The 23,240-nt window shown below is 41.5% G+C and overlaps 1 protein-coding gene across 4 annotated transcripts; it reads right to left on the reverse strand.

Annotated features, from left to right (window-relative positions):
- Nucleotides 1-774: 774 nt before the first annotated feature.
- Nucleotides 775-21,659, reverse strand: smarcc2 (SWI/SNF related, matrix associated, actin dependent regulator of chromatin subfamily c member 2). 4 transcript variants are annotated; one of them, XM_023954745.1, is made up of 26 exons: nucleotides 21,514-21,658; nucleotides 20,734-20,853; nucleotides 20,548-20,633; nucleotides 20,339-20,414; nucleotides 19,142-19,234; nucleotides 18,952-19,021; nucleotides 18,799-18,868; nucleotides 18,415-18,490; nucleotides 15,234-15,478; nucleotides 14,883-15,007; nucleotides 14,527-14,580; nucleotides 12,846-12,886; nucleotides 12,620-12,750; nucleotides 12,416-12,487; nucleotides 12,174-12,287; nucleotides 11,937-12,090; nucleotides 11,738-11,854; nucleotides 11,586-11,648; nucleotides 11,191-11,449; nucleotides 10,948-11,109; nucleotides 10,796-10,857; nucleotides 10,600-10,720; nucleotides 10,354-10,517; nucleotides 10,148-10,282; nucleotides 9,718-10,075; nucleotides 775-2,662 (listed from the first exon to the last, which is right to left on the reverse strand). In XM_023954745.1, exons 1-26 carry the CDS (start codon nucleotides 21,622-21,624, stop codon nucleotides 2,598-2,600), a joined length of 3,144 nt encoding a protein of 1,047 aa, XP_023810513.1. In that variant the 5' UTR covers nucleotides 21,625-21,658; the 3' UTR covers nucleotides 775-2,597. The 4 variants fall into 4 exon arrangements, with proteins under 4 accessions (XP_023810513.1, XP_023810512.1, XP_023810511.1 ...); XM_023954744.1 differs by having other exon boundaries at nucleotides 12,846-12,883; nucleotides 20,339-20,420; XM_023954743.1 differs by having other exon boundaries at nucleotides 20,339-20,420.
- Nucleotides 21,660-23,240: the final 1,581 nt, after the last annotated feature.

A 23,240-nucleotide genomic window follows, 5' to 3' on the forward strand; every position in this document is an offset into this window, starting at 1 on the left:
ATACATTTCTAATAAAAAGTGTATAATTGGAATTATATTGCAAAAAATAATGCTCACGTGTAAAGATTGAACAACTAATTTGTTATGCTTGGCAAAAAGGGTTTTTTAAACCCTTGTGCTATCTTAGATGACCCCCCCCTTACATTGACGTGTTCTCCCCACCATGACAAAGGTGGATAAAGGTGGAAAGATTTCATGTAATCCATGGACACCAGTGAAGATCACAAATCATTAAAGAAAAAAGGTTCAGAGCACTGTCTAGTGGGTCTAGATGACCCGACTCCCAATGTTAAAGTGCCTAAGATAGCACAAGGGTTACATAAGTGCTTACATTTATGTTCACTTGGAGTAGGATTATATAAATTCACTTCTTCCCACTTCCTAACAAGTCAAACTTTACTTAACTTTAATGGATAATCTTTTACATTTAACGAATCTAATGTGATGTGTATGTACTGCAAATACAGCAAAAAAGTCCATTCATGATTATGAGTACAGTCAAGAATATAGCATAATCTTTTAATATCTCTTCACTTTCTAATCAATTTAATATCTGAAATGGGTTTGATATATATGTATATATATATATGTTATCATTTTTATTGTAGTATGCATTTATTTGTATTGCTTTAAATAACCTCATAAAATAAAATGCAATCAGATTTATTGGTGTCTAAAAATCAATGTTTTCAGGAAAAGATGAAGCTGTTTTTTGTGTGATTTGGTTAGAACAGAATGATTAGGAACCTCTGAAAAAACACACTCCACAGTGACCCCTCTTCACATTTTTATTGTCCTCAAACATTTTGTTAAAACCTGTTTTGACCTTTTCGTTGTACAAACTGCAAGAGTAACTTTCAGCACTAATGTCATGATTTACAAATGAAAAAAATGACTTCTATTGTATCTGAATGCAGTCGCTGCCTCCTTCAGCAAAGTGGAAAAACATACAAAAACTGAACAGACACTTACTTCATATCACAAAGTCCACGTAAATGTAATAACACGGATAAAAGAAGTTCATTTCTGCTCACAGCTGCTGTGAGGACTGCAATACTGTCTTAACGAACATTAACGGCAACGTTTCACCGTCTGGTGAACCGTTTATGACACTGATGTGGCAAGCTGTGCGCTTGCTTATTTTTTTTAATTCTTCAAACATGGCAAACACACGACTCATGGCACTTAAATGAAAACCGATCGTTAGCATGTTTCAGTTTATGGCATGCGTTCACGTGCACACATGATCACAGTCACGCCCCTGATAGCAGAACCATCTAGATCACACACATCTTGATAGGGTAAATACAGGCTAGAAAGGTCATATTCTACAATTACATTGTTGACATATCAAAGAAAAAAAAAATGGAAAAGCAATAAAAAAATATATAAAAAAAAATGACATAAGGATAAAAGGTGAGAATATAGTTGCAGGGATTAAGGACACAATTCTTCATTGTCAGCTGTATTTTAAGGTGCTCCCTTTTTTGACAGCATCAACGTTTCTTCCAATAAAAAACGAAACACAAACTCCTACACCGTCCAAGCATTTATGATGGAACTGTCTGAATAAATGATCGATAGCATGACTAGAAAACAGTTTGGATAAAAAGGTAACACAGCATCCAGTTCTAAAGGTAGTACATATGATTGCTAATAACCACAAACTCTATCATCCCCCGACGTTTTCTTCAGTCATTTTTTTTAAAGACGATCCCCCCCTAAAGTACATCCATAATGCTTCAAATGCATTCAAAACCATGAAGCATCATTATCACCAAAATGTTTGTATTCTAAGATCACCAGGAATGGTTTCACGCCATAGCCTTCACATGGTTTCCTGACGGTGGAACAGAAAGTCTGTTTGTAACAGCAAATCCATTTAAAGTTCTCAAGTCCAATTTTACTCTCAAACTTGCTTTTTTTTGATGAAAACCTTTTTTTTTCCCATCATTCCAGACTTTTTCATTGGTATTAGACATGTAATCCCCAGGCTTGACCCTGTACAATAACCGTTTGTCCACATGACAAAAACAAGATTAAAGCAAAAGACTTCCAATTAGGGATCCAAAAGCTTCTCTAGAAAAACAAGTATTTAAAATGACAAAAAGAAGGATATAAGTGCTTCTGTTTGTTTTGCTGGACACTTCAAGTCTGTCAGTGAGACCTCTGCAAACAGTAAAAGTGCTTTGTTTCTGAATACGTACCTACTTTACACAGGAAGGGGACATATTAAGTAAGATATGACATGTAAAACTGTCATGATGTAATAAAAATAAAAAACACTGACAACCAAAGATGAGTCTTTTCTTCTCCTTGAATGCTGGCATGTTAGTAAGACTATCTATGTGCACCAGAACCCAGGCGGTGAGCTAAAACCTCCGACTGAAGATGCCGTCCAGCTGAGCTCGCATGACCCTTCAAATACATTTACGTGAAAAGAACTTCCTTTTGCCAGAACAGCAAACAGAAGTTTGGTGTTTTTCCTTCTGCCATCACAAATGAAAAGGTAAAATGCTTTCTCTTCCACAATGGAGAACTTCTTCCTCTCAGGTGATTGCAGGCAGATTTTGAGGTGGGGGCAGTCCTTTAGATTCTCACTGTGGGGGGGGGACCGGAGCTGGAGGGTGAAGTGTCTCCCCAGGAACAGGAGCACTTGGTTCTGAAAAAGAAGAAACGTCCAATCAGAAAAATTCAAAGAAGAATCCTGACCATCTAGAGCTGACTTTTGTTCCTTTGTTTTAATGCCAGCTTCTTTGTGAATTCTCCAATAATTGTGTAAGAGTTGTGTCACAGATGCATCTCTTGTAAACATTACAGTTGTTGCAGTCTATCGTCAACGTGTTGAGTCAAAGCGACTTTGAATGCATCTATTTTGGTTTATCTAACAAATGTTCTCCACATGGGAGTCATTTTAACACAGACGTCACACGGTTGAATCAGCCTATAGAAGTGGAAATGTACAGCACAGCTTCAGCATAGACCAGGAGGGGGCCATTCCAGGCCTTCAGGGCTGGTGTGTCTGCAATTAGACCATGCCAGAGCAAGCTGTGTTGGAAAACATGCAGGAATGTGGCCTTCAGTGCTCCCCCCACCCCCTCTGGTACATTGACTCTATATGAAACTTGGACTGAGTGAGTGTGACATCATCCATAGAAAACGGCTTGCTTTCGTTCCAACGAAATGAAGTCAATTCACTTTTTTGCGATTCAGCTATGGCTATGTTGGAACCAGAAATTGTCAGTAAGCAGTGATTGGCCCGAGTTGGTTTAAATCCAACTTCTACGGCAACCACTCTCTGCAATCAGAATGGAGCTCGTTGGAAGGCCACGCCCCGACCACACCAGTCTACACTAAATCTGTCAATCAAACATTTTCAATGTTGGATGTGTACTTTTATTGAAGCATCTGATTGGCCAGTATATAACTTTAATAATTGAACCACAGACAATAATTTTGAAATCAAGAAGATGTTCAATAAGGTGTCAGAGTAAGAATGGTTAATCCTACCAATAGAACGCCTGAGTAACAGCTGTTTGTTTCTCTATAGAAGTCTATGGGATTTTGGTTTCTTGGAGCCAGCGAGTACTTCCTGTTTGGAACGCCAGGATCAGGGGAGTCACTCAGTCCAGTCAATTACTTAGATATAGCAAAGTCGATTTGGGATGAACAATATTGTCACAGTTCTCACTTCACATTGAATATTAGTTCCTAAAGGACACAGCACAGTCACAGAGAAATCAGAAGGAACCAAGCATTGTCTGTATATTAGAACTGGTCTGAGTGACTCCTCCCCACTGGCGTTCCACACAGGAAGCACCCGCTGGCTCCAAGAAGCCAAAATCCCATAGACTTCTATAGAGAAACTACCAACTGTCACTCAGTCATTCTATTGGTCAGAATAACCATTCTTGATCTGATACCTTTTTTATGTAACATGTTCTTGATAATCTTCATTTTTTCATGATCAGGGCTCCAGACTGCGACCAAAATTTTACATCCAGTCGCACATGTGCTAACAGTAAATTTGCCTCCCCCTCCCTACGTATTTTTTTATACATTAAATGTGGAAGGGGCACGTCAATGATCAATGAAATAATCAATGAGACGCGAGCGCACACGCACGCAGGCAGACACACACACTCGCGCACATATTCATGAAACGCGAGCACACACTCGCGTGATGCCTCACTGTGAGGCGGCCACTGCGTGTGAGAAAAATAGGGAAAGCCACTGTAAGTGGCTAAAATGCGTGGAGGGGGAGGGGCCTAGAGATATTCGAGCGCGCGTAAACATCTGTGGGAAGGAAACGGAGACAAATATCATCACAACCTGATATGTGCGTCTGAGCTATGAGTAAACGAACTATTGATTTCGTTCTTCCGACCTGCGGCTCGTGTACCAGGGCCAGAGTGTACAGCAGGGGCCTCAAACTCGCGGCCCCCAAGATGATATTTTGCGGCCCCCGCCTTAATATGAAAGTTCAATTTTAATGCGGCCCGCCAGTTTGTATGTAAGACACTTTTTCATTGTCGTGCGCGGAGCTGACCAACCAATCACAGTGGGGTAAATGACTCTTGGGGGCGTGACAATGACAGGGTTTGAAAGCAGGAAACCTGCCAGCCCCCTCCCTCCCCGGACCACATGAAGGAGTTCCTTACTTTCCTTTAGAACGTATTTATTCGCTCGTAATTTTCTAAATACATGCAGTCCGTGTTGAACTTTTCTCTGGGTCACACAGACCCGGAGGAAGGTTTAGGCAAGGCAAGGCAAGTTTATTTGTATAGCACAATTCGTACACAAAGTAATTCAAGGTGCTTCACAAAACAGAAAAATGCATTAAAATCACAATAAATCATAGAAATAATCAACATAAAATTTACTTTAAAAGAAAAGGAAAAAAAAAAAAAAGATTTAAAAAGAAAGGAAGGAAAGAAAGGTGCAGATAGGACCTTTCAGTCATATACACGGCTAAACAGAAATGTTTTAAGTCTAGATTTGAACATGAACACAGAAGACGCCTGTCTTACGCCTTCAGGGAGGCTGTTCCAGATTTTAGCTGCAGAATATTGAAACGCTGATTCCCCTTGTTTAGTTCTGACTCTGGGAATCAACAGGAGGCCGGTCCCTGAGGTCCTCAGAGTACGAGATGGTTCATATGGCACTAACATGTCAGAGATGTACTTTGGTGCGTGGCCATGGAGAGACTTGTACACAAGCAGAGCTGCTTTGAAGTCTATTCTTTGAGGTACAGGGAGCCAGTGCAAAGACCTGAGCACAGGACTAATGTGATCATACTTCCTGGTTTTGGTCAGGACTCGAGCAGCAGCATTCTGGATGTACTGTAGCTGTTTTACAGCTCGTTTGGACAGGCCGGTGAGCAGGCCGTTACAGTGGTCTAACCTACTGGAGACAAATGCATGAATAAGTATCTCCAGGTCTCGCTTTGAGATTATGTTTTTGATTTTGGCAATGTTTTTCAGGTGGTAAAATGCCGCTGATGTTACTGACTTGATATGGCTGTTAAAGTTCAGGTCAGAGTCCATGATTACCCCTAGATTTCTGACTTGATTTGAGGGTTTAAGAGACAGAGAATGAAGGTAGCTGCTGACAATTTCTCTTTGTTTCTGTGGGCCAAAAACAATAACTTCGGTCTTGTCTGAGTTTAGCTGGAGAAAGTTGTTCTGCATCCACGCGCTGATCTGTTGGAGGCAGTGGTTGAGAGAATCCACCGGCCCATATTCACCTGTTGTCAGTGACACATAGATCTGAGTATCATCTGCATAGTTGTGATAAGATATGTTATTACTGCGTATTAACTGCCCTAGTGGCAGCATGTAGAGGTTGAACAGAAGGGGTCCCAGGATCGATCCCTGGGGCACACCACAATTCAAGCCCATGTAGTCTGAGACACAACTCCCAATTTCAACAAAGTATTTCCTGTCTTCTAGATAAGACTTGAGCCAACTTAGGGCAGATCCAGAGATGCCAACCCAGTCTTGGAGTCTGTGCAAAAGGATCCCATGATCAACAGTATCAAAGGCAGCGCTCAGGTCTAGCAGGATTAAGACAGAGACTTTGCCATCATCAGTGTTCAGGCGGATGTCGTTGGTTACCTTGATAAGAGCAGTTTCTGTGCTATGATGGGGTCTAAAACCTGACTGGAAAACATCAAACGAATTGTTTAATAAGAGAAAGTCAGTGAGCTGTTGGTAGACAACTTTTTCAAGGACTTTTCCTAAAAATGGCAGATTAGAGATAGGTCTGTAATTATTCAGTACAGTGGGATCAAGACCGTTTTTCTTCAGGAGAGGTTTAATGACTGCAGTTTTTAATGCCTCTGGAAATATTCCAGATTGAAGAGACATGTTAACTATTTGAGTAATTGATGGCAACACACTGTTCAAGACAGACTTTAGAAATCTAGTGGGTAACACATCAAGGCAGCATGTAGACGAGCTCAGACGGGTGATGGTCTCTTGGACAGTTTGGTCAGTGACAGGTATAAAGTGAGTCAGCTTAGAGTGAGTAGGTGGCCGTTCGATAGTTATATGTGTTGTGGAGTTGATGGCTTTTTTAATGCCCTGAACCTTGTCATTGAAAAATACAGCAAACTCATTACATTTAGGTGTACAAACCAATTCTATTGGTAGCTGGGTTGGAGGGTTAGTTAATCTGTTAACTGTTGTGAACAGGACACGAGAGTTGCTGCTGCAACTTCCAATTATTTCAGAGAAGTACCTTTCCCTTGTTCTGCATAAGATCTGGTTATAAGCGTACAACTCCGCCTTATATATTCCATAATGAACCTGGAGTTTTGACTTGCGCCACTTTCGCTCGGCTCTGCGGCACTGTTGTTTCTGTGCCCTGACTAGATCATCATTCCTCCAGGGAGCTTTCTGTCTATGTTTTCTCAATTGAACTTTCATAGGGGCAATGGCATCCAGAACATTCAAGATGCTAGAAGTAACAGAATTCAGCATTTCATCAACATTGGCACCAGAGACGTTTTCAGGGTTTATCATTTCTACAAACTGTGCCCTAGTGCTCTCATTTATTTGTCTCCTTTGGACAACTGCAGGGCCAGGCGGTGGTTTGGGAGCAACAGACAGGTCAAAGAATACACAGAAATGATCAGAGAGGGCGACATCAACCACACTGACATTGTAAATAGTAACCCCCCTTGTGATGAGCAGGTCCAGAGTGTGCCCTCTGCTGTGGGTGGGGCAACTCACATGCTGAATTAGACTAAAGGTTTCAAGGACAGCATTGAGCTCTTTTGCATTTCTGTCATTGACATTATCAACATGAACATTAAAATCACCTGTAATGACTAGACCATCAAAGTCTGTGCACACAACTGAGAGCATTTCAGTGAAATCATCAATAAAACTTTGGCTGTGCTGAGGAGGTTTGTACATAACTATGCAGAGTAAGGGAGGAGTTTGTTTTAACTCAATCTTAAAGGACACATACTCAAATGATGAAAACACACCAAATGATAGTCTGCGGGTTGCAATATTATCTCTAAACAGTGCAGAAACGCCTCCACCTCCAGGTTTAGGATTTTGGTTAAGCGTGCGGCGGCGTGTCACCCCCGACCACAAACGGTTTATGCACGGCTGTTAGGGCAGCTCACCGCTCCCGCGGGAGTCGGGTCAGCTGAGGAGAATAAATGTCCCACACCTACATGCGTGACAGCTAACGGGGCTTGAACTTTAAACACGCTCGAGCAAAAACAACATTAGTCTTAGACACACTGAAAACACGTGGGAAAAATGCAACGATAGACGTGTTTGAGATGAACCAGCGCCGCGCCTGGATCGTTGGGGAGATCAGGCAGGGGGTGGGGGGTGGGTGGGGGGGGTGAAGGCGAATGAAGGACAACAGGAAATTTGAGTTGTCCTTAACATTCAATTTAGTTTTAATATTCCTCTCCCCCTTAGTATGATCTGTGTTATTATATATTTTATACTTATTTGAATGTTTTGTAATGTATGTAGCCTTTTTTTAATCAATTGGTATTTTAAATTATTTTGATTGATCACTGAACTACAAAAACCATCAGGACACATGTCCCATAATGCATTGTTTTATAGTCATCAGGGCAGCTTTCAGTCAGTGCAGTACTAAATTTCCAGCTGCGTTCGCTCAGGTTGGGGCCTTGCTCCCACCCCTTTCTCGTGATATTTTTGTTTTGATTGACAGGTGATGTTGGAGCAAAAACAAAAATATACGTCACACACCAGGTGATCTGTGCAGCGTTGAGTCCATCTGGGTGATCTCAAACATGCTTATTGTGCATCTTGGCTGCACCTATTTGGTGTCACCAAGATAAATTTCCATCCGTTTTCTTTACTTATTTGTACCGTCATGACAGCGATGGTGCTGTCAGTTTACCTTCTTGTTGCATCTTCAAAAGGGCAGAATAAAATGTGACACTGAATTTGAAACAGCACATTGTAATTTCTGCATCTATTATTAAAGTATTTATTAGTAATACAGTGGAAATTAATATATTTGGTTAGCATGTTGATTTACGGTATGCGCCCCTAAATTTTCTGGTTGTGCCCCTAAAACTTTCAGTTGGGGGCCACTGTGCTCCTAGTGAAAAAAGTTAGTCTGGAGCCCTGATGATATTATTCCGTAGTTCGAGTTAGTCAAGTTATTAATTGATCAATCAGATAACTATGTGGCCTTGCATCAAATTAAGTATATAGTCTTCTGTTGAACATTTGAAATGTTTACTTTACAGATTCTTTCACGCCCACTTTAAGTGGACTTCCAACAAGTTCAATCCTGAATGGTGAAAGTGTTTGCCATAGAAACATCCAATCACTGCTTACTGAGATTATCTGGTTCCAACATGCCAACGTGCATATACCAAAAGAACGGTGACAAAATTAACTTAATTTGATTGTAATTGAAAGTAAACCATTTTCTGTGAGTGACATAACACTGACTGAGTCCAGTTCTTGGATACAGTCATTGGTACCAAGCAACGAAAAGCAAAAACCTGTGTGAATGAGTAAGCTTTGGGACTTTGATGTTTTTAAATCTTTTTAACACTGCATGTTAACATCTCCTGAGTGTAGTAGCTCAGCCGGCTGTGTTCGGTCTGACACATCACGTTTGACTTTGCAGATTGTTAAAATATATTTATATATTTTTTATATATACTCTGGTTTTTGACTTTTTTGGTTTAAAAATCCTTTCAGCAGCTCACTGTTTACACAAGTCACCACAGTTCATCCATGTCAGTTCTAATCAATCGAGTTAATTGATTTTTTATTTAAAGCAATTCAATTAAATGAATCCTTTGTCAAATTTTCTTTTTAAAAAATTTTAGATTTTGAAAAAAACTAGTCACTGTAACCGAAAAGGTGCAACTAAATGTTAGTGAAAAGGTTGGTGTCCTACATTAAAAACTACTAGGAAGGAACAGTTTAACATAAAATACCTAGAAATTTTCTAAAAAGATTATTGATCTGGTGCACATTATAAAAAAAATCGATTCCATTTGAGTAGAAATGTTCTCAAACCCAGTACTTGTCATTTTAATAATAAAATAATGATTTAGCCTTTACCATAAAATAGGAGGCCTTTCCTATTAAAACTGGATCATGATGTCATCAGACAGTTGCATGATGGGAAACATTACTGTAGTTTTTTTTGAAGGCTCAGAGCGTCCTGTCACTGCTTTCATTCTGAACTCACCGTTGAGTGCAGGTGTAGTGCTGGAGTGGGCGGCTGGGACCTGACCAGGTGGGCAGGGCGGAGAGGTGTGGGCCCCTGGATGTGGTTGGGACTCAGGGGCCGCGGCTGCAGATGCTGGTGGTGCAGGACTAGGGGCTGCCTGCGGTGCTGGTGTGCTGGAAGCTTGCTGACTTGAAGTAATGTTTTGTGGAGGCTGGCCCGGGGCAGCCTGGTTGGTGTGGGGGCCCCCAGCTTGGCTGTGCTGCTGGTGCTGAATCTGCTGGAAGTGCTGCTGACGCGCTCTCATTTCTGCGTACTTCAGCTGCTCCATGTGGAAGGACTGGCGGTCGGCGAGCAGCTGCTGCCGCTGGTACTCCAGCTGCAAACAGAGGAAGAACACACTAAGACTGGGACTTCTTCAGTGATCTGATCTTCTGCCAGTCTGACTCACAGCCTCCCTCTCTCTGTCCATAATGGTTTCCAGTTCTTCAAAATGTCGTAGTTTAATCTCAAGCTTCTTCATTTGGGTCTCCACCAGCAGAGCCACCAAGGATTTGATCTTCCTCTCTTCCACTGCGGCTAAATGCTGGAAAATAGGTGATTAAGAATCAGATGTTGTAGAAGTGGCTGAAGGCGATGAAATGAAGTTCACTTCACCTTGGCTTTGACAGCAGCAGCTGCTAAAGCAGAGGCGGCAGCAGTCGCCAGGTTTCCTTCTCCTACATCCCGTTCCACTTTCGCCTTTCTTTCTCCATCACTCTCTCCTTCTCTTTGTCCCTCTTCTGTTTCCTCTTTTCTGTCTTTTTCCTTCTCCTCATTGCCTGGAAGAAAAAAAAATGGTTTTTATCTTTCAACTTGGAGAAAAACTCAGTTTTCTCCGTCCATGAAGAAATCGTTTCACACCTATTTCCGCCTCTGTCTTGTCTCCTTCCCTGTCTCCTTCAGCCTCTCTTCCTTTCTCTTCTTCCTTCTTCTCATTCTCTGTATGCTTCTCCTCTTCCACCATCGTTCCTTCTTTGCTGTCCTGTGTTGTGAACCAACCCAGATTAAGACATGCCTACCCAAATTGAATTCCACCACTTTAAACTATGCAACATACTTTGGCCTCTTTCTTCTCTTCATTTGACTGGTTGTCATTTTTGCTTTCATCGTTGCTTTCCTCTGAGGGGAAGACAAGTCCAGCAGTTAAATGTCGCTGCACTCGTAGGGTTTCTGTGTTGTGCAGTTTGAATGCAGTGGATTCAAACCTACCAGGACGCTCTCCTTCCTCCAAGCCAGTTCCTGCGATGCCGCTACCTTCCAAACCATAGAGCGGATCCTGTCGGCCACTGACCCTCGCCGCTTCCTCCACCCGCCGTACGTGGGCCTCAACAAGCGCAGCAGGAACTTCCTCCTTCATCCGAGAGAATTCCTCTGAAAGGGAGGAAGTTCATGCTTGTAAATGTGGAGAACGTTAGTCAAGCATCACCAGTGCATGTAGAATCAATGCGTCACCGAGAGCCGACTTGGCCGCAGCGGACGCCACACGTGGGTCAACAACAGAGGCGAGGAAGGCCACAGTGCTCATGACGGGGTTTCCTGCTTGGCTGAAGGGTACCGGCTGATAGGCCAGAGGGCCCATCGATGAGGAGCTGTCCTCCAAGTATGGATCTTCAATGGGCAGCCGCAGGAAGTGCAGAATGCACTCGTCCTGTGTACGGCTGCCCACGTGTTCAGACACTTTGTTCCAGTCATCCTTGTACATCTCCAAACCCTGACAGAAAGGAGGACGTGATTTAGCGCCATCTCAGCTGTCCTACTAGTAAAGAGTCATAACACAATGTCTCACAGTTTTAGCAGGAAAAAACAGGAAATCACAGCCACAACAATGAACGTGAGACATGTTTTACCTCAAGGAGTAGTAGCGTTTCTTGTTCTGTCCACTCCCTCATGGAACTCGCTGCACTCTTGCTCTTCACACAAACATTTGTTGTCAAAATTGATTCATAATGATAAATTAAACTGATTAACAGTGCAGGGATTGTTGTAGCTGGTTTGTTACCTTCACAGAGCAAGTTTTCTTGCTGTACATGTCAGTCCGCAGCCCAAAGTTCTGCAGGTCTGTTGGCTTCTCCTTCATTTTATCAGGAAAAGACATAATTGGCTGGGGGGCAGGAGTCTGCAGGAAAACCGGGACGGAAGGAAAAAGGTCAATCGGGGTCAGGTTTCATTTGCATGAGAATGTCTGAGGATACACACACCTGGGAGGTCTTGGGCTGCAGTGGAACTAAACTGGATGGGGTGTCCGCCAGGACATGGAAGTGAGAGGTGGGTGGGGGTCCCATCGGTGTGGGCCGACTTTCAGAGTCCACTTGGTAGTTGATCAGCCCCCATTGTTCCAAAAAGGCATGGACTCTGTAGAGCAAACAAACAAAGAAGTACTGACAGCCTGTTAGCTGCTAGATGTGAGAGGAGATGTAAACAGATGCTCCACTTACCTCATGATGGCGCACACATCTCCCGCCAAGTTCCTACGGCAGGCGGTGGAGGTCAGATACTCCTGAGGGTTTAGTCTGTAGGTGTCAATCATGAAGTTTCTGTACGCCAGATAACTGACAGAACGAGACAGAGGAAGAAAACGGAGATCATCCAAAACGACACAGTGCATCAATACAACAAAGGTGAAGAAATATAGTAATCTGTTACTTTCTTTAAGGAACAGTATCTATGCAGGACTTACATCTCAGGAGTTTTGGATTTGTTCTTCCCATTGAAAAACTCAGGAAGGGCTCTGCGCTCGATGGCATGAACACTGCATCACAGAGTTTATGAAGAGCTTTGAGTTCATGTCACTATTGTAACGCTCAACTGTTGCAACATTGTATACTGAATATGATCCTGAAGATCAACTCCTGCTAAATAAGTTGAAAAGGGTCATTTGTACCTGTTGTAGTCAAACCAGGCAGCATAGCTTGGTATGATGATGTGGTGCGTTTGTTCAGTCACGTTGTCCTCGTGAAGATCTGAACTCTTCACTGGCTCCCCCTTCACACTCGGAGAGCCTTCCTCCTCTTCCTGTTGGAACAAGAACACCCGAGCTCAAACAAACACGTCTTTTCTGAATGTTTGCGTCCATGTTTTAAAAGCGCCGCTGCTGGAGGTGACAATACCTTCCCTGTGGTTTCCATGGACTCGTCCTCTTGCTCATCTGCTTAATTCAGAGTCAGTGGGAAATCGTTACCATTCAACATCCAGAAACAGTTCTTAGAAAATGAAGGAGGCTACAAGGCTACAAACTGAGAGGATGTAGGAACGTCAAGATCAAACTGATAAGAACCACAAAGAAAAGTTTCTGTGTGTGGCAACAAACTTTGGAACAAGTTAAGTAATGAGCTCAAAAAATGTTCAAATATCCAAATATTCAAGAAAAGGTATGAAGAAACTCTGATTTCACAATATGAAAATAAGAAGATTTAAGGATCAACAGCTGTTTGAATAATTCTAAATACATGTGTGAACTTGATTGTGGTGAAATAATCAAAGCTCTTTTAATTACAACCACTGAGTTTTACATTGTAATGTGTAATAATGATTAATGAAACGTTTAAATTACAATCAATAACTATTGATTTTGTTTACTTGATCTGCAATGTGCAGCAATAATTAATGGTTTAATGTCATCATGTGTTCTAATAATAATCAATGGTTATCACATATTGGTTACCGATACTGTTTACTGATATAAATAAATGAATGTTTTCTGAAGATAATCAATCATTTTGTTACTTGAAAAGACTCTATCGGATCAGAACCGGATTACAAAAACTGTAAAATGAATTAACTCAGTAGGGGTGGGATTATATAGGTTTGCTTATTCCCGCTGCTTTTCCAGCAATAAATCAAGCTATACTTATACTTTAGTTAATGATCACTGTATTTAATTAAGCAAATGTGATTTAAGTGACATTTTTGTTTTGTTTTGTTTTGTTTTATTTTCTGTCTTTTTAATCTATGCATTTCAAAATTTCTGTAATGAGTTTAAAAAATATGTGCAAATTCTTTATTGCTTTGACTACAATGCTTGAAATCAATCAATAAATCAAATCAATTCAACAGAAGAACAGCTAGTAATAATAAAACAGTTCCAAGGGGTGTGTATTGGCTACAGCAGGGGTGTCAAAGTCATTTTCACTGAGGGCCACATCAGCATAGTGGCTGTCCTCAAAGGGCCAGATATAACTTAGACATGTAACTAAATGTACTGATAAATAAATGTAACTACTCCTTAATGTTAAATAACTCATTATTTATTTATTATAACTTTTTAAAGCGACAATTACAGTTGCATAGAAACATATGTGTGCTTGTTACTCTAGCATAAATCCTTTTACATTTGATTCTGTCAGGTTAGGTTATATGGACAGTGTTTAAGTCCTAATGTATAGTTGCCCAATCCCATATTTCCAGTCAGATTCCCCTTAGATATGAATAAATATACACCAATTTTTCATTTTTATTTTAAGAAATTAAAAATTCAGGTCTCATAACAACAAAACCTGAACATTTAACTTAAGCTAATTCTCACGAGATCTGTTTTGGTGCATTATAGAGCTGCTCAAAGAGGCTCAGTGGGCGGTGCTGCCAACTAGCGGTCGGGGGCCTAAGAGGAAAAGGAGTCAGACGCTGATGGACGCTCATAAACAACTAAATAAAAATCCTCTTGACAGTATTTTAAATCAATACAAGTATCGTCAAATGAATTGTTGCGATACATCAACAAATAGAATATATTTTTCTCAACACCCCACGCAGTTGCCAGACGAATGCGTCTGCCCCCTTTACTAGACTCACCCATGTCAGTTCCTCCCTTGACTGGAGTGGAATCTGAGTCTTTCTTGGTATTATCTGCACAGAAACAGAAGGTTTTCACTAAGTAAATAGGTCCAACTCCAGGGCTTCTTCAAAGAAATCACCAGCCCCTTCAACAGGAACATCCGTGCAGTCAAGTTCTGTCAGCTTTACCAACTGTCCCACAAACACAAGGTTAGGATTTATTCGCCTTTAAGTGAAAGCTACCAAGGTGACAATCCTCCCTTTGTTCATGTTTCACCAACAGTGACTGAGTGAACGGTTGTCAGAGTGAACAATAAGGTGTGTTTTCACAGTTCCATCTTATCTAAAGTGAACAGGGATGTAAATGTGCATACTTGTCTTTGCTGCATTCCCATCTTCAGACGGTGGAACAGGTGACGTTTCATCCAGGTCCTTGGACAGATCCTCCTGTTCCTCCTCTCTCTGGCCTCGTTTAGACTTGGTGTATGGGGTTGTTGGTCTATCAGCACATACATGAAGGACAGAAGGTTATTTTGATCTATATTATAGCACGGCTAAACCCTGCAGTGTGTGTCGGGACTGGAGAAGGGTTTCGGACGCTGAATGAGAAGAGGGCTTAAGACAGGATCAGCTTTATCAAATGCATTTTTCTGTCAACATCCTTCCTTGTTCTGCATCCTAATTTCAGAGGCAATGGCTTCATGCATCCGGAGATGTCTGCATACCCTTTTTTGGTGTTCTTCTTTTTGCTCTCCTGGGGTGGAGGGGTGGGGGAAGGCGATGGGGAGCGTTTTCGCTTCTTGGCACTGCTCGGTTTCTTGTCTCTCCGCTCATCAGGTGTGGTCACCTCATCCGTCAGGGTCTTGGCAGAGATCCTCTTCCTCTTAGGACAGCCCTCTCCAACCTCATAGTCCTCCTCGTTCATCCACTCGTTGTACTGGTCCAAATCTAAAATCCACTTTGCATGGACCTGACAAACAGGACATTGATGTCTTGTTAGCATGCATCTGAAGGCAATGCAACCACTAAAACCTTTACGTAAACTCCTCAATTGAATTGGTCTGGCAAAGAACACGAAATTCACTTCACTTCTGCCATTGATTCTGGCAGAAATGACTCCCACTGATTGTAAAATTGAATAGTAGTCGCACCTTTTAAGTGCATTATTCAGTCAAGATGCAGAGTGGACTTTGATTTTTTCTTTTTCCAACTGTTTTGACTCTTAGCTCAAAAAATTAAAAAAGGATAGAAATGTAAAGAGTGAAAAATACAAGAAAAAAGGATGATAACACAACATCACTTCTACTAATTCTAAAAGAAAAACACAATCTTTAATCTTAATTTTAGTCCAAACAAGTCACAAGAGTTCTGCATGGACTTACAGTCAAGTCAAGGTTTTACTGCCGTTTGCACATACAGAACATCAGAATTTTTCTTTGGTATCTCTCAAGTCAGGGTAAATATAGGAAGGGCAAAATTTTAAAAAGAAATAAGATAAGTAAAATTAGACAACAAAAGTACGAAACTGGTTCTGCAGTCAGTCACAAGTTTTCCTCCACAGTGTACTTATTTACGTTTTTGCACTTAAAACATGACACAAGTCTGTATTTTCATCATATTTTAAACTAAATGAGAAAAAACAATCCAGAAAATCACATTGTCTGTTGTTTAGAGAGTCAATTATTGTGGAAAATAAGTATTTGGTCAGTTACTAAAGTTCATGGCATTACTTTGTTAGCATTGACAGAAGTCAAACATCTTCTGCAAGTCTTGAAAAAGTTTTCCCACACTGTAGCTGCTGTTTAGGCCCGTTCCTCCATGCACATCTCCTCTAAACCTGTGACCTTTTGGGGTTGTTGCTGGATTTTCTAGATGTGGAGACTGGCAACAACATTTCAGAACCTTAAAATGCATTTTTCTGTAGGCACACTGGTGATGTGTTTGGGATCACTGCCATGCTGGAAGATCCAGCCAAGTTTCATCCTCAATGTTTTCACTGATTGAAGGAGAACTTCACTTTGAATCTCTCCATATTTACACTCACCGGCCACTTTATTAGATAAACCTTGCTGGTACCTGGTTGGACCCCCTTTTGCCCTCAGAACTACCTTAACCTTTGGTGGCATAGATTCAACAAGGTTCTGGAAACATTCCTCAGAGAGTTTGGTCCATGTTGACATGACAGCATCAGTTGCTGCAGATTTGTTGGCTGAACATCCATGATGCAGATCTCCTGTTCCGTTCCACCACATCCCAAAAGTTCTCTAATGGGTTCTGGTGAGTGTGGAGGCCGTTTGAGTCCAGAGAACTCACTATCATGTTCTAGAAACCAGTCTGATGATTCCAGCTTTATGACAAGCTGCCTTATCCTGCTGGAAGTAGCATCTGAAGATGGTTCTCTGTGGTCATAAAGGCATGGACATGGTCAGCAACAATACTCAGGTAGGCTGTGGTGTTGGAACCATGCTCAGTTGGTACTAAGGTACGCAAAGTGTGCCAAGAAAATATCCCCCACACCATGACACCCCCACCACCCTGACGCGTTGATAGAAGGCAGGATGGATCCATGCTTTCATGTTGTTGATGCCAAATTCTGACCCGACCATCCCAATGTGGCAGCAGAAATGGAGACTCATCAGACCACACAACGGTTTTACAATCTTCTGTTGTCTAACACTGGTCACTGGACATTTTCCTCTTTTTTGGACCATTGTCTGTAAACCCCAGAGATGGTTGTGGGTGAAAATCCCAGCAGATCAGCAGTTTCTTAAATCCTCAGACCAGCCCGTCTGGCACCAACAACCATGCCACGTTCAAAGTCATTTCAATCACCTTTCTTCTCCATTCTGATGCTGGTTTGAACTGCAGCAGATCGTCTGAACCATGTCTACACATGAGTTGCTGCCATGTGATTGGCTGATTAGAAAGTTGCGTTAACAAGCTGTTGAACAGCTGTTGCTATTGAAGTGGCCCGTGTGTCTAGATCCATTCCTTATTGCTTTACACGGATCACTTGTACTTGTCCCTATGCTCTAGCAAACTTTAGACGGGCCTGCACATGTACCAGCTTTAGCAGGGGGACACGTCTGGCCCTGCAGGGTTTGAGTCCCTGGCGGCGGCGTGTGTTACTGATGGTAGCCTTTGTTACTTTGGTCCCAGCTCTCTGCAGATCTTTTATTAAGTCCCCCAAGTGGTTCTGGGATTTCTGCTCACAATTCTTGTGATGATTTGATCCTATGGGGTGGGATCTTACATGGAGCCCCAGATGGAGGGAGATTCTCAGTACATGTCTTCCATCTTCTAATTATTGCTCCTACAGTTGATGTCTTCACACTGAGCTGTCCCAGCCTGGTGGAGATCTACAATTTAGTTTCTTGTGTCCTTTAACAGCCGTTTGGTCTTGGCCATAGTAGAGTTTGGAGGTTGTGGACAAATGTCTTTTCTACAGATAACCAGTTCAAACAGGAGCCCTTAATACAGGTAGCCAGCGTAGGACAGAAGAGCTTCTTAAAGAGGAAGTAACAAGTCTGCGAAGAACAGAATTGCTGTTTGCTTGTATGAGATAAATATGTATTTTACAGGGGAATTTACCTAATATTTCACTATAGATCAAATCATGTGGTTTCTTGGATTCTTTTAGGTTTTTTTTCCATTCTGTCTCTCACAGTTGAAGTGAAGCTATGATGAACATTACTGACCAAACTCAGCTGCTGAAGTAGGAGAGCTGGCACAGCTGGTTTCTGACTGAACACCTCTCTGCCTGCATGCTGATGTAACGTGAACACCATGATCGTTTTAAGATGATTACATTTCTAAAAACACTTCACCTTTTAGCACAAATCAAGATTATTTATTAACATGTTAAAAAATGAGATGAAGAACTCAAAGAAAGATAAAAAAAAATACCTTCCTGGGCTTCTCTGGAGTTGGAGGATCCTCCACTGCAGCCTCGATTTCACTGGCTGGAATCCAGGTGTCATAACTGCACAGTGGGAGGAAGAAAATTCCAATCCAATCACGCCGTTTGGAGAAAAACACAGGTAGACTGTTTCCTTTGTTGTCCAGAAATGTTAAGTAAGATACACAATGTGATAATCACTTTCTGTTTAAGACACACTGCAATTATTACCAAATGAGATCAGTGCAGAGCTTAGTTAGACGTGATACTTTAGTGTTTATGCAGGTAACGGCTCCAGTCATGGACTCAGATTAACTTCAAATGTAACAGAAGGAGTTTTCAGGTGCATTTCATGGAGGTACCGGCTCACGAGCATCAACAAAAAACCCAACCTGTCTGGAAAATATCCCCAGTGGAGGAGAACTTGTTTATCTCTCTTCATCACAGGACGCACCCATTCCTCTGAAAGATAAAAAAGGGGTTGGAGTTAGAATAGCATGTTGAAGAAGAAACATCCATCCAGCAGTCCAGTTCCAAGTCCTCACCTTCTTCTAGACTGGCAGGGATGGGAACCACAATATGGGAGCTGTTTGATTTGTCCTCCGCCACTGAGCCCTGCAAATCAGGAAAAGAGTGTAAATCATATGTATTCACAGGTTTAAACCCATAGGAGCCCTAAAAATGAAGCAACACCTACTTGAGGTGTATGGCATAACATTCACATGACAAACACACCTGATGCCTTTTGATGATGTCTTTCAGTTTCCCCAGCAGCTTTGGATCGATGTCAGAGCTCAGGTAGATGACTGGTCGTGACAGACAGTGGTTCTGGAAGGAGTACATTTAAAAAACACATGACCATTACAATGTAAATGCTGTTTTCCTCTCAGCATAACATCTCTGCTTCTGCAAATAAAGACACTGCACGAGCCCTGAAGTCCTTGGGTTGGACAACGAAAGTCACATCACAAAGATTTTGTCATTAAAATCCTGCTCCGATCATCTTCTGATGTATTTTCAAAGCGTTCCCAGCGGTCTTCTAATTATGATGATGCACCTTTTGGCCAAAATCTAAAAACAAGTGTCATTTTTTTAGGACATAGTTTCAGCAGAGCGGCAGGAGTTCATTAAAAATTTACATCTGAGTTGTAGGGAGTAAGCCTGCCTCTACTTCCCATCATCCCTTTGTTTACACTCTCTCCTGCTAGCTTTCAGCCCCTTATAGCCAAACCTAACATTATCAGTGCAACAAAAATGGTGAGCAACATCAGAGCTATCCAGCCATCCAGTTTTGATCCAGATTCCAGCTCAGGCGAGGAGAACAAAGACGTTCATGGGTCTATTTGTCTGCAGGTGGATGCATCAGAATGGAGCAAAGCAGGAAGATTTTGACCCAGCCAGCATATTTTCTACGTCACAAACAAGATCTTTTTCGAACTGCTTTTTTTTTTTTTGTATTTTACAAATATTGGAGTAAAGAAATATTCAATTTTAATCTCAATTTTCTTTATCTATGTGCTCCATCATCAGAAAAATGCCACAAGAACATGTAAAAAAACAACTACAACACAATTTTCATTGGAGTGGAACTTTAAAGAATAAACAAACTGGTTCTGCAAATATTCAAAAATTCTGAAGCCACCAAACAAAAACATGAAATCTCTCAATGTTTTTTTTATCATTAATTCAGACTTGCATAAAAAACAATAAACGTGGATCGTTTTTCTGAATATAAATACACATAAATAGTTTCATTCAAACTGAATCAAATCCTTAATTCTAAATTAAACCTAATTGTAAAAGGTAAATAATTGACAGTTTTTAATAATAATAATAATAATTTAGAGATTTGAAGATATTAGAAAATAAACACTTTTGCAAGTTGTGTAGAAGGTAACTATTCATGAAGAACGATTGCTGAAACAAACTCACCTGCACCAGAGATTTTTCAATCGTCATAAACATCTCAACGTTTCGGTCCATCCTCGATGGATTCTGGAAGTCAAACCTGCGCCTACCAGGAAATTAGACTGGAGTTACACACGAAACTCAAACCCGGCCAAAATCCAGTTGAGACCTTTGATTCTTCACTGGATTAACAGGTCTAATCCTCAAAACATCCGCTAGAAAGAAGCCCCTACCATCCTTGATCACTTTTGAACTTGTAGGCTGCAGCCAGGATGTGACACAGAGCCCCCCCAGACTTAAAGTCCAGAAAACATTTCATCTGCAGAAAGAGGGAAAATGCTTCAAATAATAGGTTACAGAGGACAAAAAGTGAAGCATCATTACATTGAGGAAGATGATGAGTATTGAGAAGCAAATACCGGCAGCTTGGTGAGTGGGGGGTTGCTGACATGTCTGCCAAACACCTCCTCTTGGAACTGCAGCAGCTGGACCACCAGGCTGGACAGAGACTTGTTGGTGGGAGGCTCAGCCTGGATGTACTGGACACAAAACGCAAAGTTAGGAATACACCAAACACTAAAACACAGCATTTCTGGTAGACATAGTTCTATGGCTGATATGCCGCATTCACGTAAACTCTGGAAATGTCAGTGCTTTTATTTTCACCCATGAAAAAGAGCTCTAATTAAAAACATCAATCATTCAAATATTTGTAAAAATAATAATAATAATAACAGTCTACTTCATGATTAGTACTTGAGAGGTCTTCGTCAAGTCAGAGCTCCTAGTTGAGGCCCGCCAGCTGTTATTCAAGACAGACGTGCCTCTGAGCCAACATCTGGATCTGCGCTGCTTCACCGTTAGCCGAGCAGCTAACTAGCCAGCTAGCAGGCTAAAGTCATGTATTTTCTTTATAGAAAACAAATCCGTCCACCGAGTAAGAGTCGCGCGCTGCCTTTGTGGCAGTTTATCTGCAGTCACGTGTATCCGCAGAACGCCTGAAGCGCGCGCTTGTGCTGCAGCTGTTTGCTCAGCATCCTTTTGTATCCCAAACAGCTGGACGCTGAGCGGCAGCAGCAGCAGCAGCAGCACCCTCCCTCCTCTCTTTGTCACTGCCTCTGCCCACTGGGTAAGTGCCCACATTTGAGGGTGAAAAGGAGAACTCTGTGAGCATGCGCACAAAAACAAGCCCACAGTACCTTTTTGTAATTCTTTCCCAACCAGACGCGGACATTATCAAACTGAGAAACGGTGTCAGATGCTTCGAAATATTTAACATTCGGGCCGCCGTCTTTCTTCCGCACCGCCATCTTTGCCTGCAGACAACTGTCGGTGTTGCGCGCCTCCTAGTGGACGCAGTTAGTCCCTGCAGCTGCTTGAACAAGTGTCCTGTAATGAATGCCCGCATCCAGCAGGTGGCGGAATGGTGTAGAGAATGTTGGCTTCCTTCCTTGTACATTTCCATTGTTAAAAAACAAAAACAGTGTATTGTTTATAAAAGCATTTCTCCTTTGCGTTGGTCATCCATACCTACTTTAGACTAAGTCTTCCCAACCTATGAAGCAGATCCCCCAGACTCAGGGTTTTCCAAAATAAATTAAACGTTTTTCCATAGTAGAATTTCTAGAATCTGTCTGATACAACAACTTTGATACCTCTCTTTAAGGTGGTGTCCCATCTCCCTCTGTCGCTTCAGTAGCAGTCCAAGTAGCAGGATCTATCTGGAAGTCCTTCATATCTCTTTTAAAAACATCTTTATATCTCAAGCGAGGTCGGAAAATTGGTCATTTGACATCTTCCAGGACACTGTGCAGAATGCAGCGAGGAAGGTGACTAATGGCAGAGATGAAGATGAAGAAACCTTCAAGCTGTGACATGTTAAACCACCTTTGGTCGTCCTGGGACTGATGAAGGGCCTCTCTTGTCCAGAAAGCATCTGGATCAGATGGGAAGCCTGGCTGATACGTCATAGATGGGTTGTGGGTGCAGGGGTTACCTTTTGAAATTGGGTCACCAGTGTCAAACGCCTGTGAAATCATAGGGCCCCAGCTCAATGTGTGATGACTGACCAGTAGCTTTGAATGCTTGCACGTCCTTTGGAATCAAACTAGAAACCAGGCTGAGCTTCTACCCATGTAACCTCTGCTAACCACAGTATATATGCTTGAACAAGTATAGTCTGAACAGTCACTTTCACCAAAGTAATCCCATTTTTAGACACATTCAGATTGTTCTTTTTTTACTGAAAATCTTGTTGTATGCATCTTTACGAATACTGTCCTCTGGTGCATTCTTGACAGTTTGAAAGACGTCCTCTAAAGAACACAAAACCACCATTAATGCACCTTTTGTATTATTTTATATGTTATATAATTACCCTATTTATCAAGAAAAATGGCAGCTGGTTTATATTTTGGGACCGTGACATGATTAGCTGTGTGAAAGTCGTCTGCTAAAAGGTCTGATAGGCCTCTAGGCATTGATGTCAATATGATGCATATCCATTGAAATAGCCACAATTAAGACATCTAACAGATGTGTCTGTGAAATGTTTTGCTCTGTACTAACAGAAAAATAAATCAGGACTTAAATGATCGGTTATATGAAAGCAGTAAGTGTCCTGTGGCAGTGTTTCCTTAAAAAACAGTACCTCCAAAAATGCTTAAGTTCCAAAGATTGTTTTTCTTTGAAACGACAGACAATACTTACAGCTCAGCTAAACCTTATAAGAAAAGTATTGAGTGATGTTAACATGATTGATGTTTTAACAATACTGTCTGTGTTTTTTTTATTACATTAAGGCAACAAAGTGGACATGATTCCACTTGTGCGTCGTTCACATCACAGAGGTCTTTAAAGAGTCGCCATTTCTTCATATCACAATATCTACACCATAAGTATAATTATTTTGTCAATTGTTTAGAAG

The sequence above is a fragment of the Oryzias latipes genome, chromosome 5, assembly GCF_002234675.1.
Source record: "Oryzias latipes chromosome 5, ASM223467v1".
NCBI classification, from domain to species: Eukaryota; Metazoa; Chordata; class Actinopteri; order Beloniformes; family Adrianichthyidae; genus Oryzias; species Oryzias latipes.